The sequence below is a fragment of the Thamnophis elegans genome, chromosome Z (assembly GCF_009769535.1).
Source record: "Thamnophis elegans isolate rThaEle1 chromosome Z, rThaEle1.pri, whole genome shotgun sequence".
Classification (NCBI taxonomy): domain Eukaryota; kingdom Metazoa; phylum Chordata; class Lepidosauria; order Squamata; family Colubridae; genus Thamnophis; species Thamnophis elegans.
The window spans coordinates 35,150,384-35,165,256 of NC_045558.1; the positions used below are offsets into that span (position 1 = coordinate 35,150,384).

Genomic DNA, 14,873 nt, shown 5'->3' on the forward strand with positions numbered 1-14,873 from the left:
TCTGGTTTTTAATGAATAGGAAAAATAAAAGGAAGATGCTAATAAGCCTGTATCTTGGCAGTAAAGTATGGATATTTAGTCATTTGCTGTGAGAAAGGATGTTAGATTAAACGAGCATCACCAAAACCAAAAGAGCAGTTTTTAGGCTGTGATCTTGATTTCATCATTTTATAATATTCAGCTATTGCAGGAATTCATTTGAAAAATTGGCAGCAAATAAATGTAATAAATAAAATAAAATAACCTACCTCTTTGCAAAAATGAATGAATGAATGAATGAATGAAATCAATTTTCCCTTGAAGGAAAAGGAAAGGAAGTTACAGAGTTGGTACCAATAAGATTAAAAAGGCCTAATTACATCTTACAGAGCATATATCTAAATGGTATAGTGAGAGTCTCAACCTATATTGTGCAATATAATTACGTGAAAGTTTATTACAATATTGTCCAAAGGGCATCAAATATTTTCAACCAATTATTTTCATTAAAAACATTTTCAAAACAGTATTTCTCTTTTTTTGCAAATGTTTCAGGAGCTAATGTTTATGGTAGACATAACTGATACAAAATTGCGGGTATCTTGTTCTTTCCTTAGTGCCCCTGATTTCCTACCTGAATTTACAATTATTTTTACAAATAAAAATAAATAATTTGTGGGCAGTAAAAACCTAGTATTTGTTTGCAAATGTTTATCTTATTAAAAAACATATTGATTCTAATAAATATAATTTTGTAGAGTTTTAGAAACTGCATTATCAGATTATTTGACGCCACAATTTATTGCAATGTAAGCGGGACAATCATTTACTAGTTGGATGGTCCAATCTTAAAAGGTGTGTGGTTCTTTTTATTATCATACATTTTTTAATTGTCCATTTTTGTTTCTATTACACACTTGCCTGACTTTTACCCTCACTACCCAAAATGCTATCTCACAAAATAGTAAAATAAAAGCCTTTATATAATGAATGCTACTGAGCTACAACAAAGTGCTACCCTCGTCTTGCAAGATGGTATATTATTGTAATTTACTAGTGTCTGCAGAATATTACTGATTTCATTGGAATAAGAAAAACAACAGCGCCTTGCAAATTCTGCCCTCTGCTGTCTGAGGAAACAAGCCATCCTGTGCCCAACATTTGGGAAGCCAGGCTCTGCCTGTCACAAGCCAGGACAAAAGTGAGTGATGGAGGAGTATTACCTCCTTAAAAAACCTTGGTCCAGCTGGCCCGGCTGGTAGCACCTCATAAGGACCCCTTTCCAGGATAACTGGAGAAGATGGCAGAAGAAAGCTCTATGCCCCAGCGGCAGATAAAGCGGCAGAACTATCTTCTAGGAGAAGGGAAACTCTGATTGCAAACCTCCACTGCCTTCTGGTATTTCCACTACTAGAAAAGACTTCAGGAGTCAACCTCAAGGCAAAATCTGGAGCTAGAGTCCCGGAGCAGTTCATGACTGTGTACAACCACGTTCTGATAACTCTTGCAACACAGCTGGAACCAATAGTATCGGCTCTACTATTCCATTGGACTACTTCAGCAATGTGGAGAGTGGGGGGATATGCTGCTTGGGTAACAGTCTATCCTTCATATTAATCAACCCAGGCCTCGTGCTGGAGAGGACACTCGAGCTTTGACTTCTTTCCAGAACACGATACCATGGTCTTTTGAGACTGAAGGATGCCAATACAATGCTGCCTGAGGATGTGACATTACAACCCATATAGAAAAGGGGTGGAGTTTGCATTATCATGTTGCTTTCATTGACATCCTACCTCTTACATGGAATCCATTTTTTTTACCTTTTGGGACAATGCTTAGCATGGCAATAAATATGTAAATTAGTACTATAATTATGTCAATAGAAGACCTGCAGCAAATTATGAGTAGAATGTATGTTTTCTAAACAGATGCCAAATAGAAAAAATAAAAAGCATTATACTTATCACAGATTTTTCATTTTTTTAAGACAAAAAAAGACATATATTGTTTAATCTTGGAGTGCACCATTTTAGGTTTGTTCTGCTATTCAGAAATATTAACACAGCATGGATTAATTTTTAGTTAACATCTTTATCCAAATAATATTCGTAAGATGATAATTATTAATAGCATTGAGAAAGGGGATCCTTTTTCTTGTCTTTTACTCATCCCTGTAGCTGCTCTGACTATAAAAAACAGAATGACAAATGCTAGCACCATTCCTTGTCAACAAATTGGAATGATATAATAATGTAGCTGCAGTGACAAAAACAGGAATAGGAACAACAGCAATTCATCAAAGCCTCTTATGGTGAGGGGTAACTCTCAGGTCTTCTTCCTGTCTGCTTCAACCAGGATTAAAATTCCAATTGCTACCCTGTACTGTGGAACGAAATGGCAATCAGAAGCTTTCAACAGGAGCGCTGGAGGATAAATCTATTATCTCAGTATTGTCTGAATGGCTATAATGGCTTCTTTCCTTCCAACAAATTGAATAGACATGCTCATCCCTAATTATACACAACACCTCCTCAGACACTGCTATTTGAGCCTAATTGTAAAATAAGAGACCTCAGGTTTAAACATAATATCCCAGCTAATTATATTTCAAATACATTAAATGATTCAGAGAGCAGGAAAAAAGAGATGCTGATCTGTTTTATAGTCTCAGTTTACGGTAAAACAATGAAGTTAACCATAGAGCAGTGCCCGTCTTGCAATTTAAAATACCGGCTTCTTGCAGCGTGCTGCAAAGAAGCTTGGGGCAGAAAAACAGGCTGGGAATTACAATGACACTTAAAAGAACATATATCTCTTTGACTGCGTCTTATATCAGGTTTTGGTTTTAAAGCCTTGCTGTGTAATCTCATTAAGTTACATGCATTACTAGCTCTGGGAAGAGGTAACAAAACCAAGATCACTTCAGATAAAAGCTTCTTAAGTAAAGATCCTTTGCAGTGCCCACAGTGAAAGCTTGACTATGAATCAAGCTTTACCACTTTCCTTATATCCCTGCACAGCTGTGCTACATCATATGCAGCAATTAGACAAACTCCTTAATAGACACCAACACACATAATTTGAACACAGTCTCAAACCTCAGAGTATATGCATGTAAAGCCATCAGGAGCTAAACAGGACTTAGACTTGAGAGGAAGTCAGTCCTTCTCCATTATAATACATAAATATTTTGATCCAGTTCAGTTATCTGTATATGCATGTGATTAGTGCTCTGAAATTTCTAGAGGGTTCTTCCTAGGATTTGATTTGAATCTGCAAACTGTGCATTTTAAAGCATATGTTCTAAACTTAAAGGACTGTTTGTCAATAACTATCTGCCTGCCGAATTTCAAACCAATTCCCTCAGCTACGGTGACCTATCACAGTTGTGAAAGGACATCAAAGATGGAATCATTCTTTTGATTATCTCTGGTAAAGGGACAAAATAGAGGAGGCAGTGAAGGAAAATAGCACTAGCAACCAACACACATACTCTTAAGAAGGCTAGTAGCTTCCTCCCCCATTTCATTCTTTTTCTCTCTACTCTATCTCTTTCTAACCATGTTCAGAAAAAGCTGCTTTCACAAGGTTACTGTTGGCATAAAGGAATTGAATGTGGCTAGATGAAAAGAAGGGCAATTATCTCACTTTCACATATATATAGAAAGAATCTAAAACAGCTGCCTCAAAATTCTTTCAGCAACATGAAGGACTAAATATATTCATTTCTAATGAAGACTACACAACACATTTATTTTGAGCTTTGCCATTAAGGAAATAGGCAAGACAAGATATGGTTTCAAGAGTTAGCATGTTATTCAAAATGTGTGATATCTGACAGTTGTAGTCATCACTTCACGCGTGAAAAAAACAGATAGTTTAACTTGTGTAAAGCAAATTACTATATCAATAGATGTTGAATATTAGACAGAAATAACATGTCTTAAAATATTTAATGTATTCATCAAATTAATAAACAATTGTAATTCATAAGTCTACCTTTACTAAAAGTATGGACATGAACAATGTTTAAAAATATCAAAGGCTACCATTTTATTTTTTTCTCTTTCTTTTCAGTACATGAGAAAATTATATAAAAAATAATAATCTGACAGTATTGGGCAAGGAATTCTGAAATAGAGGATGAACAAAATCAGAATTAGTTTAAGTGTTGAAGATAAAAACCTTATCTACATATTCATATCTATACTTTAGCTGAATAGTTAAAAATATGAGCAAGTCATACATCTACACATGAAGCTTTTTCTTTCATCCATTTGTTAAGTAACTCAATTAATGTTATGAATAAAAGGATGAAGTTCACCTTGACTTCTAATTAGTACATCATTCTCCAAACCAATTGATAACTGAAATTATGACTGTCACTGATATGGAAAGACTAAAAGTTAGATTACTAAAAAAAATGGTACAGTTAATGCTGGTTTTGATGAGATGAATCAAAAATCAAAATTAATTGGAGAGATGATGAAGAGATGATATCTATGGTTTCTATCATTGTATAATATTTCCAAAAGCTGCATTTTAGTAGACAATGCAATGAAAGAAACGGATTAATTGAAATGGCAAACCAAGTCCATGTGAAATGTTCACCAACCCTAAACCCAATACAGTCAAAGCAAGAGATGCTTTATAATAGGAACACACACACTTTTTTTTTCTGGGGAGAAATTCATGTCTGAGTTTTTTACTAGTAAGTTTAGGAGAGAGAATAGAATGGCACTGTTTGAAAAAAAAAAGTGTTTTCTGTTCCTTTATACTTAATTGCAATTACATTTAAATGCAATTAATATGATTATTCTCCAATCAATGCTTAATAATTTCTATCTTCCTTTACATTAAAAAATAGTATATTAACTACCATTTTAAAAGCTCATTGGGATTGTATTTTGAGTACTAGATAGATTGTGTTTGATAGCTGTATTTTATAAAAGTTGGACATTAGAATTCCCTGCAAAATACAAAGTCAATACATCCTCTGTCTGTAGACCTACATGCCATACCTTTCCTGCCCATAGCACCAAAGCATAACACAATGGCTGGGGGGAGGAGGAGAGTTCCCCAACTTTTTGCAGTCAACCAGATAGATATTTTACAAAGCTTCTTCCGCTTCACCAAAACCCCTATCAACAAGCCTTTGGGGCGGGGGAGGCAGAAATGACATATTGTGACGGAAATTATCTCAGTTATTTAACTGAGATAAGAATCAAATAAACAATTATTCATTGCTGCTTCTACAGTAGAAGAGATATCAATTTTGTATTTGGAAGTTCCTAACTCACTTTAAATTTTCTTCTCCTTTCAACCACTCGTTTTCCATGCTTAAAATTGATTTGTAATATTTTGATAACTCTCCACTTATATGAAGAATGATTATAGATATGCTTTGGATTTCTGCATCATCTTTTAGAGCAGGGGTGTCAAATTTGTGTGTTCAAGGTGTTGTCACGTGATGTATCATGACTTTTCTCCCTTCACTAAACTGGGTGTGGGCCTGGCCAGCATGTGATGCATCTGGCCCGCGAGCCATGAGTTTGATAACCCTGTTTTAGAGCAACAATTACATAGGCAAGTATGGAATTATTATGTTTTGTCAAATGTGTACTTCATTTATATTCTCTACACACACACACACACACACACACACACACACACACACACTATATTGCCAAAAGTATTTGCTCATCCATCTACGTAATCAGACTCAGTTGTAAGTGAATACTTTTGGTAATATAGTGTATATGTTTTCGTAGATTTTCACGAGTGTAGGTATGCTGGTCTTGTTGTATTCGGGTCTTTTCCTGTGTAAGATTGATATTGTCTTGGCAACATTTTGGCAAGGTCCCACTTGCCATCTTCAGGTTGGTAGATGGGAGGTATCGTCACATTTATTCATGTTGTGGGAATGTTTTTCTATTTCGATGGCTTCCATGATTATTCTCTTGTTGAAGTGTTCAGTTTTGGAACTAAAACCAAATTAATCTCCAAAACTGAACACTTCAACAAGAGACAATACCTCCCACCTACCAGAAATCTGGAAACCAGCCCTAGTCAACAAACGAGCCCCACCCACCACCTAGGTTGTTACAACTGACACACAGCCAGCACCTCAGCCACACAGGATATGAAACAGTCGACCAATCTACAAACATCAACTTCATCTACCAATCAGGATGCAACTACACAGCCAATCAATCTACTTAGAGCAACAAAGCCAACACTCCACACCCACCCACCAAGATTTATAGAGAGATGGCAGCTCCAACCACACTTTACTCGCACAAGCACAAAGCCGAAAACACCAGGCAGAAGATGGCGAGTGAAACCTCGCCGAAACGTTGCCAAGACAATCTCAATCTTACACGGGAAAAGAGACGAATACAACAAGACCAGCATATTCGGGTCCTTTCATGTGTAAGATTGAGAGATCTTGGCGACGTTTCGACGAGGTCCCCCTTGCCATCTTAGGCTTCGTGCTTGTGCAAACAAAGCGTGATTGGCTCCGAATTTGCGGTCTGGCTATGTGTTCATGGCGTGTGTCAGGTTTTTTTTGTGTGAGGGTCGGAGGGATGGGTTTGGGTTTGAGTCTGGTGAGGGTGATTGGTGGTGGTGTCCTGTGTTGTTCTGAGTCCAGTGTCGGTTTTCGTGGCTGGGACTCGTTTGTTGACTAGGGCTAGTTTCCAGAGGTCTGGTAGGCGCAAGGTATCATCACGTTTATTCATTTGTGGGGTTTTTTCTCTATTTTGATGGCTTTGAAATCATCCAGATGCCCCAAACTCTTTGGTCTCCCCAAGATACACAAAGAAGGAACACCACTCAGACCCATAGTCAGCTCCATAGGCTCACCTCTACAGAATCTTGCCAAATTTCTTGCCAACAACTTCAGCCCTATACAGAATCCATCACCTCACATGTACAAAATTCACTCCACTTCATAGAAGTGTCATATCCCTCTGCACCCAAGTGCCTATTAAAGAAGCCTTGACAGCTATCCAAAACAAATACAACCTCCCTAAGCACATCCTAGATCTGACCAACCACTGCCTAACCAACACATACTTCATCCACAATGGACAAAGATACAAATAGATAGAAGGAGCACCTATGAGATCACCCCTTTCATCCATCATCGCAAACCTATACATGGAACATTTTGAAACTAACACCTTAGATAAATCTGAACACGAACCCAAACTCTGGCTTAGATATGTAGATGACACTTTCGTAATTTGGCCACGTGGAAAGGAAAAACTGGACAACTTCCTGACACATCTCAACAGCCTACACCCCAAAATACAATTTATTATGGAAATAGAAGCTAATAACCAACTTCCCTTTCTGGACGTCCTAATCTACAAACAAAAAACCCAATGGCTCCCTAGGAGACACCATCTATTGGAAAAAAAAACACAACAACCACTACTTAAATGCACAATCCCATCACCACCCTGCACAGATCAACTCCATAGCCAAGACGCTCATGTCCAGAACCACAGTTTGGTGGTGGCGTCCTGTGTTGTTCTGGGTCCAGTGTTGGTTTTCGTGGCTGGGACTCATTTTATGACTAGGTCTACTTTCCAGATGTCGTCACAAGAATGCAGTCAGAAAAGAAGAAAAAACTGCCTCCCTTTTCCAGCACCTTAAAGCAACAGGACATTAAATTGATTTTGAAGGAACCAAATTAATCTCCAAAACTGAGCACTTCAACAAGAGAATAATTATGGAAGCCATCAAAATAGAGAAACACCCCCACAACATGAATAAATGTGAGGATACCTCCCTCCTACCAGACATCTGGAAACTAGCCCTAGTCAACAAACAAGTCCCACCCACAAAAACCGATGCTGGACCCAGAACAATACAGGACGGCAACACCAATCACCCTCACCAGACTCAAACTTAAACCCATCCCATAGATGAAATGCAACCACTATCCAGAAGCCAAACCACAGCGGCATCAACTATTGCACCCCCCTCTGACCCCCACACAAAGCAAACTGATACACACCATGAACACATGGCCAGACTGCAAACTTGGAGCCAAACCAAAGCCCAGGATGTTACATCACAGCCATCTGCTCAGGACATTACATCACAGAACTCAGGAGGTTACAATGCAAAAGCTCAGGATGTTACAAAGCAGCCAACCTCCCAGGATGTTGCAGTACAGGACTCAGGATATTACTACACTACAGGTCGTTACAACACAAAAGACTAATGGGCACACAGCTAATAGCCACACAGGCTGTTACGAAACAGCCAACTAATCTGCATACATCAACTCCATCAACTAATCAAGATGTAACAACACAGCCAACCAACCCACTTACTGCAACAAAGCCAGCACTCTACACCCACCCACCCGTCTTTATAGAAAGGCGGCAGTTCTGATCACACTTTGCTCACACAAGCACGAAGCCGAAGGCACCAGCCTGAAAATGGCAGGTGGGACCTCGTCGAAATGTCGCCAAGATACTCTCAATCTTACAAGGTAAAAGACCCGAATACGCCAAGACCTGTATACCTGTACCCATGAAAATCTATGAAAACAAACATTTGTGTGTGTGTGTGTGTGTGTGTTTAGTATATATATAGCTTAGTGGCTAATACAACTGCCTGATATGTAATACAGCCCAGGTTCAATTCCCAGTGAGGGTATGGCTAGCTGATGAGAGCTAAATAGCTTGAAATACATCTATACTAGTCTCCCTTTATTTATTTATCAGCACAAATGCAACACACACACACACATATATATGGAGAGAGAGAGAGAGAGAGAGAGAGAGAGAGAGAGAGAGAGAGAGAGAGAGAGAGAGAGAGAGAATAAGAAAAATATGTGCTTACTTTAGCTACTTACATAAAAAAATAAAACATTAGAAGTGAATTCTTAATTTCCCTAGAAGAGACCCAATTCAACTGTTCAGTCAAATCTAGAGCCACTGCACAAGACTACATTACAAATCTGTGTGCGCAACTAATCAACTTCAATTCCCTCTTCCCAATTTAATTATAAAACATTGGCGGAACAGTTAAATATGTACCAAGTGACCTTTTGCCTCAACCTGTCTGAAGCAGTTACAAGGCTTCTGGCTCGGCAATGATTTGTACAATCAGTTGTATTTTACAGACAGTTGGACTATCCAACAACATTACTATCAGAAGCGCTCATGACCTTAGCCTTTATGCCAAGCTGCTGCTTGTGCAGCACAAGGAACTCCCAGTAATTAGATCTACAATATATCACACATAAAAGTGGGGTAAGGTTTGATTGTGTGGTTGTAGACTTAATTATGATTTTTTTAACCACTTCCCCCATAGATACTCTGTATTTAACTATCAGGTACATTTACTCATGATTTCGATTCATGGTATTTGTCATTTTCCTATTTTCTTATTGTGCTGTAACTGATTTGGGAGTAGAAGTTGAGGGACTCTGTCTCTTCTATACAGATTTTTTTTTTTTTTTTTAGTTGAGTGCTAAGTGTCTCTCCCTTTATCTGAAGTCTGGGTAGTCTGAGCAAACTGCCAAGCTTTTTCTATAGGGGCTCTCATATTCTGAAAATAACTTCCTTAAAATATATTTTAAGATAGAGAGAGAGAAGAGAGAGGAGGGGGGGAGAGAGGGCGGGTGGGAGAGAGAGAGATGAGAGGGAGAGAGAGAGACCTGTTTCCCACAGAAAACACCGGGAGCCACAAACCTGGATAGACATGGCTGGGGAGGGTCATGTGACTATGTGAGAGTGAGTGATGCCAAGTTGGCCACATCCACCCATGTTTTGTGCCTCCCTGTGTTTTCTTTTTCTGTTTAAGGTTGCAAACCCCTGGTGTAGTAGTTGAGGTGCCTAGAAATTCTAGTCCTGCCTTAGGCAGGAAGGATGGGTGAAAATTATTTCCTTCAGTCCAACCCACCTCACAGGATTGCTTTGCAGAGAAAAGAGAATTATGTATGTCACTGTGAGGTGTTCAAAATAGAGGTGGGATGTAAGCATTATGATTATTTTATGTTCCTATCCTATTATAACTACAACTATCAGTGGCTAATGTTAGAAGAGAGAGACACAATTTTACTTGAAATATGATTTCAACTGAAATGTATTGAATTTTTAATAATAAAATCAAAGAAATGTTTACACAAAATTTCCATTTTGCTTTTTAAAACAGATTTTAATTAAATAAAATTTGAAATTGAGATTTCTTTTTCTTTCCACATGATTCTAAAGTCCCTTCTATTAAAGACGATAAGAAATAAATTCAGATACCTTTGTATAATCTGGCCTTAGATAAAAAGCACATTATTTATGATAAGTGAGTGAAAAACTCACATCATATCCTATTTCAGAGAAATCAGTTGCTTCCTGCCAACCATCAAACTACCATCAGCATAAATGCTTCATTTCTGCAAAAGATATAGTGATCATCCATATTTGGTTCATGATTTAGATTAATGTCTATCCAGTTTTCATTTCTTGAAAACAGAAAATCTATTAATGTTAAATTTTAGAACATGAACAATCAATGCATTTCTAAATTACACCAAATTTCTAATTTACAATTATTGATTGAAGATTAAGAAGATAGAAGAACAACATATCCATGGTCCAGAGGTGTACATCAGAACTGAGTACTTGTTTTAAGTTTCCTTCAACAAATTGTCATTTCAGACCTTCGATTCTAATTCTATATCCCCCTAGTAACTCTATAATAATCACATGGGACAATTTCATTCACAATGTTTTTTCTGTTCAGATGATGAACTGATGACTATCATGTCCAAATAAAAATAAAATTATCTGATACTATATGTAGGCATGGTATATGGTTATCATGCAATAGATTTGAACTCTAATCAATGAATGTCAAACTTCAGGATACTAATTAGACAACTTACCATCACTGCTTATACAGACTACTTGAGGCACTTGTGTACCAGGTCCACAATCTTTCTCATTATCTGGAATACACTCATCCAGGCTCACTATTTTCCATTCATAGCAAGAAGGCTCTTCACACGGGATCGCTTCAACCAAATGAGGGCAGTTGCCAGTACCTCCTGTGGGTTCATTTTTGATGCGACGCTTTCTTAATTTAAAACCTTAAGTTTCCAAAATAAGAAACAATTATTTTGGTTTTATATATGACAAAAACTTTTTTAATCCATTCTACAACTCGATATGCTACAAATAGCTATTGTAAGCTATTTCTTCTAACTGCATGATAACATACAACTGGGGAGGTAAACTTGTCATTGTTTATCCCCCAAAACCACAATAATATATCAATCATAGAAGACACTATTTTACTTATTATTGCCCAAGGGACAAGCAGTAAAACAATCCCCATAGCTTCACTACTTTTATTCTCACATCAGCCCTGTGGAGAAAGCTAAAAAAAAGAGACAATACCATTTGATAACCTAGTGAGCATCAGGGTTAATGGAAGATCTGTTACTTTTGTCTTCCTGAATTTGAATTGTGATACTTCAATTACATAATCAAAGTTTAGGGATTTTCCATGTATTCTAAAACAAGCATGAATACAATTAATAGTGCTCAGGTAACTTGAACAACATGAGTAAGAAGTATGTGTGGAATCACAGGGATGTATTAAGAGGTGCCATGCAGGTCAAGTATGGCAAATGGGGAATAGTACAAATAAAGAAGAATGCATGGCAGATGCATGGATGTTTGAGAGGTACTGCTCTGGTCAAGGATAGCACATAGAGTGGGGGTCAGTGGAATAGCAAAAGCACTTAGACTTATATACCACTTTACAGTGCTTTACAGCCCTCTCTAAGTGGTTTATAGAGTCAGCATATCACACACACACCCCAAAAAAACAATCTGGGTCCTCATTTTAATGACCTAGGAAGGATGGAAGGATGAGTCAATCTTGAACCTGGTGAGATTTCAACTGCTAAATTACAGGCAGACAGCGGTCAGCAGAAATAGCCTGCAGTACTGCATTCTAACCATTGTGCCACTGTGGCTGTTTGAGTTTGTCAGGGTGCCTGAGTTGCTTGTGTGAAGAGGTGTTGCATGGGCCAGGAAAGGTGTATGTGTATATGAAGTACTATGTGGGTCAGGGAAGATGCATGGGGAGGCAGCACAGGTCAGTGAGTGTGAAGGAGAGTACCATGGACTAGAAAAGTTACACACAGTTATACAACACTGAAACTGGTAGAGAAAGTGAGGGATTGTGAGCCTGGCTGAAAAACTGTCAAATGGCATTGAAAATGAAGATCATGTGATTCCAGCAATACCTCAGCAGTACAACAGCAGCAGCAGCCACCAGTAGCACTGACACAGCACAACTTTCTCAAATTTCATTACTTTGGGCTTCAAGTGTCTTAAATTTTGGATATATTCTTTTACATTAGTCCAGTTGAGCTACTTTGGTTCAAAAACTGTTGCCCTATTATGCTCTGTTTAGCCCAATTAAAAATCACAACAACTAGAGTTTTAGTAATAAACTAGATTTTCTGAGGGGAAAATATGTTTCAGGATAAAAGAATAAACTGAGCATGAAAAGCATAAAAACCAACATTTAAGTTAGTAAGAGGAAAAGGGAAGGAAGAGAATGCCAACTTGGAAGAGAAGAATATTTTGAAAACCTGAAAATGTAGAGATATAGCACTGATAGAGAATAGAAAGAAAGAGGATTAAGAATGATAAATACTGAAGGAGGATATAAAGGGATTTGTAGAGATTATAATAGTTTACAAGCAGCAGCAAATGAAAGCAAAAAAAGAGAAAAACCTAATAATGAGAGCAGAAAGATTTTCTAATAGCTAAGAGGGCACCTCAAAGACAATTGTGTAATACCTCTCTCTACTGCTATGTAAAAATTCACGGATTTACCTTCCTAATATTAGAATTTAAAAGAGTTTTATCTTTCTGGAGGAAGAGTAATAGAAAGACTAGATCTCCCACCCATATTCCTTCTTATTCCTATACAATAACTGTCACAAAACAACTAATGAAATATTTATATAGATTTGCTTGCTTATATGTTTCTCAATTAGGGCTCAGTTCTTTTGTCCTTGGAAGGTATTATAGGAAGTCTAGATATTTTTAAATTTCCTCTTCCAAAATAGAAAGAACGAGCTCTCATTTTAGAGAGGAACATAAGTAATTAATGCTTAGAGCGAGGAATTTGTACCCTTTCTATGTTACAATTCACCAGGATTAGTTGCACCACACTCCCGAATGTGGCATTTCTTTATTAGCAGGAAGATCTTTGTAGACTAATATCAAAATACTGTTTGGGTAAAGTATAATACAACTCATGAAGCAGGGTGGGTTGCTGCTGGTTTTATTACCAGTTTGCAACCCCAGAGCACACCAGATGTGTGATATTCAATGTAAATTGTTGTTTGCGCATGCGCAAACAACAATTTACAGTGAACTACGCATGCACAATCACTAAAAAAATGTAATGGTGATGGCCCAGTGGTGGTGAGGGAACCGGTTTGGAGGCATAGCAAGCCTACTTGCTGCCGGTTCTGCAACCCAGGCTTGAATTCCACTACTGTTCAGCTGAACCAGCAGTAACCCATCTCTGTCATGGAGATATATAGTCTATCAAAATAAATGGAAAGAGAAATTATAAAAACCATGAATTGTAAGAAGATCTAGAAAAGAAATCATAAGAAATTATGAATCCATTAATCTTCCTTAACCAGCAAAAATAACACTCAGAAAATCTACCTACCCTTTTTGGCTTGCTGGTCCTCACAGTTTTCAAAGGTACACAGTCCCCATGCTGACCAAGCTGATACCTCACACTCTATGGGACAGGGGATGTGGCACAGTTGGGTAGTGCTGGGAGTATTGCCTGTGCACAGTTTCCAATCCACAGGTTTAGAAGCTGTAAAAGACAAAACATGAAGGGTTTTGTTTGTAAATATAAGGTCAGCTTTTTTGGGGGGGGGGGGACACAACAAAAAAGTCAAGAAAGTAATAACCTCTGTCTTTGATCTTATCCAGTTGAAACACAGTCAATGAATTCTACTAGACTAAATTTACTCAGCATTATGGAAAGCAGAAATGTCTAGAAAACCTAGACGGTGTGGTGCCATTGTTTTAAAATAATGTGGATTGTGGCAGTGGGCATTCTAAGGAGACATGGATCTGGAAACTGCAACCTGTGAAGAATGCCACCTCCAGAATATTATTTGGATTATTTCACCTTGTACATGTACTTTTGTTAAAGTATCTCTTTATTTTGCCACCAAGCCAGATGACTGATTGACTGATTCCTAAACAATTCAGGAACTGGTTGCCTGGAAGAGACTAGTCAAATTTATCAATGCTGCTCTCTACTCTTTAGCTTCTAAATTGCTGTTTGGTAGCCACATGAAGACAACTCTTCTCTAAAGGATGAATTGCCCTTTGAAATGACATGCTCTTTTGTATATATCATGTTCCAGTTCTAATATACTTTAGGTATTTTTTAAAACTTTTCCTTTGTGTCATTGTTCACATAAACCTAAAAGAAGCCAGATAATTATATTTACCATTTTTCAACTAGTAATATTCCAGTTTTTACTGTCTTTTATTTCACATTTTCTGTTCTTATTTCACTCTAGGTATGTTAAACTACTTCAATTATTTTAAATAAATGCTTAAAAAAATTAACACCTAAAATAATAAAAGCCACTAAAGAATTACATGCGTAGCAGCAACTTTCCATTCTTATGCTTTTTATAACAGCCTTCTAGTAGTGTACTTAATTTTTACTACTAAAATTCCTAATCTGTGCATATTGGATCATCAATGCTGAAGTATAATTGCATACACTTTTAATATTTGTATTCATAATACAAACTCTTTAAACTGAAAGCCCAAGTAGTCCAGATGCATAGAAACCCTAAC

The 14,873-nt window shown here is 37.4% G+C and overlaps 1 protein-coding gene across 1 annotated transcript in view; it reads right to left on the minus strand.

The window, feature by feature from the left end:
• Positions 1-14,873, minus strand: part of THSD7A (thrombospondin type 1 domain containing 7A) — a 219,133-nt gene that overhangs the window by 100,606 nt on the left and 103,654 nt on the right. Inside the window, exons 6-7 of the mRNA XM_032238272.1 lie at positions 13,711-13,866; positions 10,889-11,092 (exon numbers count right to left, since the gene is read on the minus strand). Coding sequence (XP_032094163.1) covers positions 10,889-11,092; positions 13,711-13,866 — 360 coding nt within the window. The remainder of the gene's footprint in view (positions 1-10,888; positions 11,093-13,710; positions 13,867-14,873) is intronic.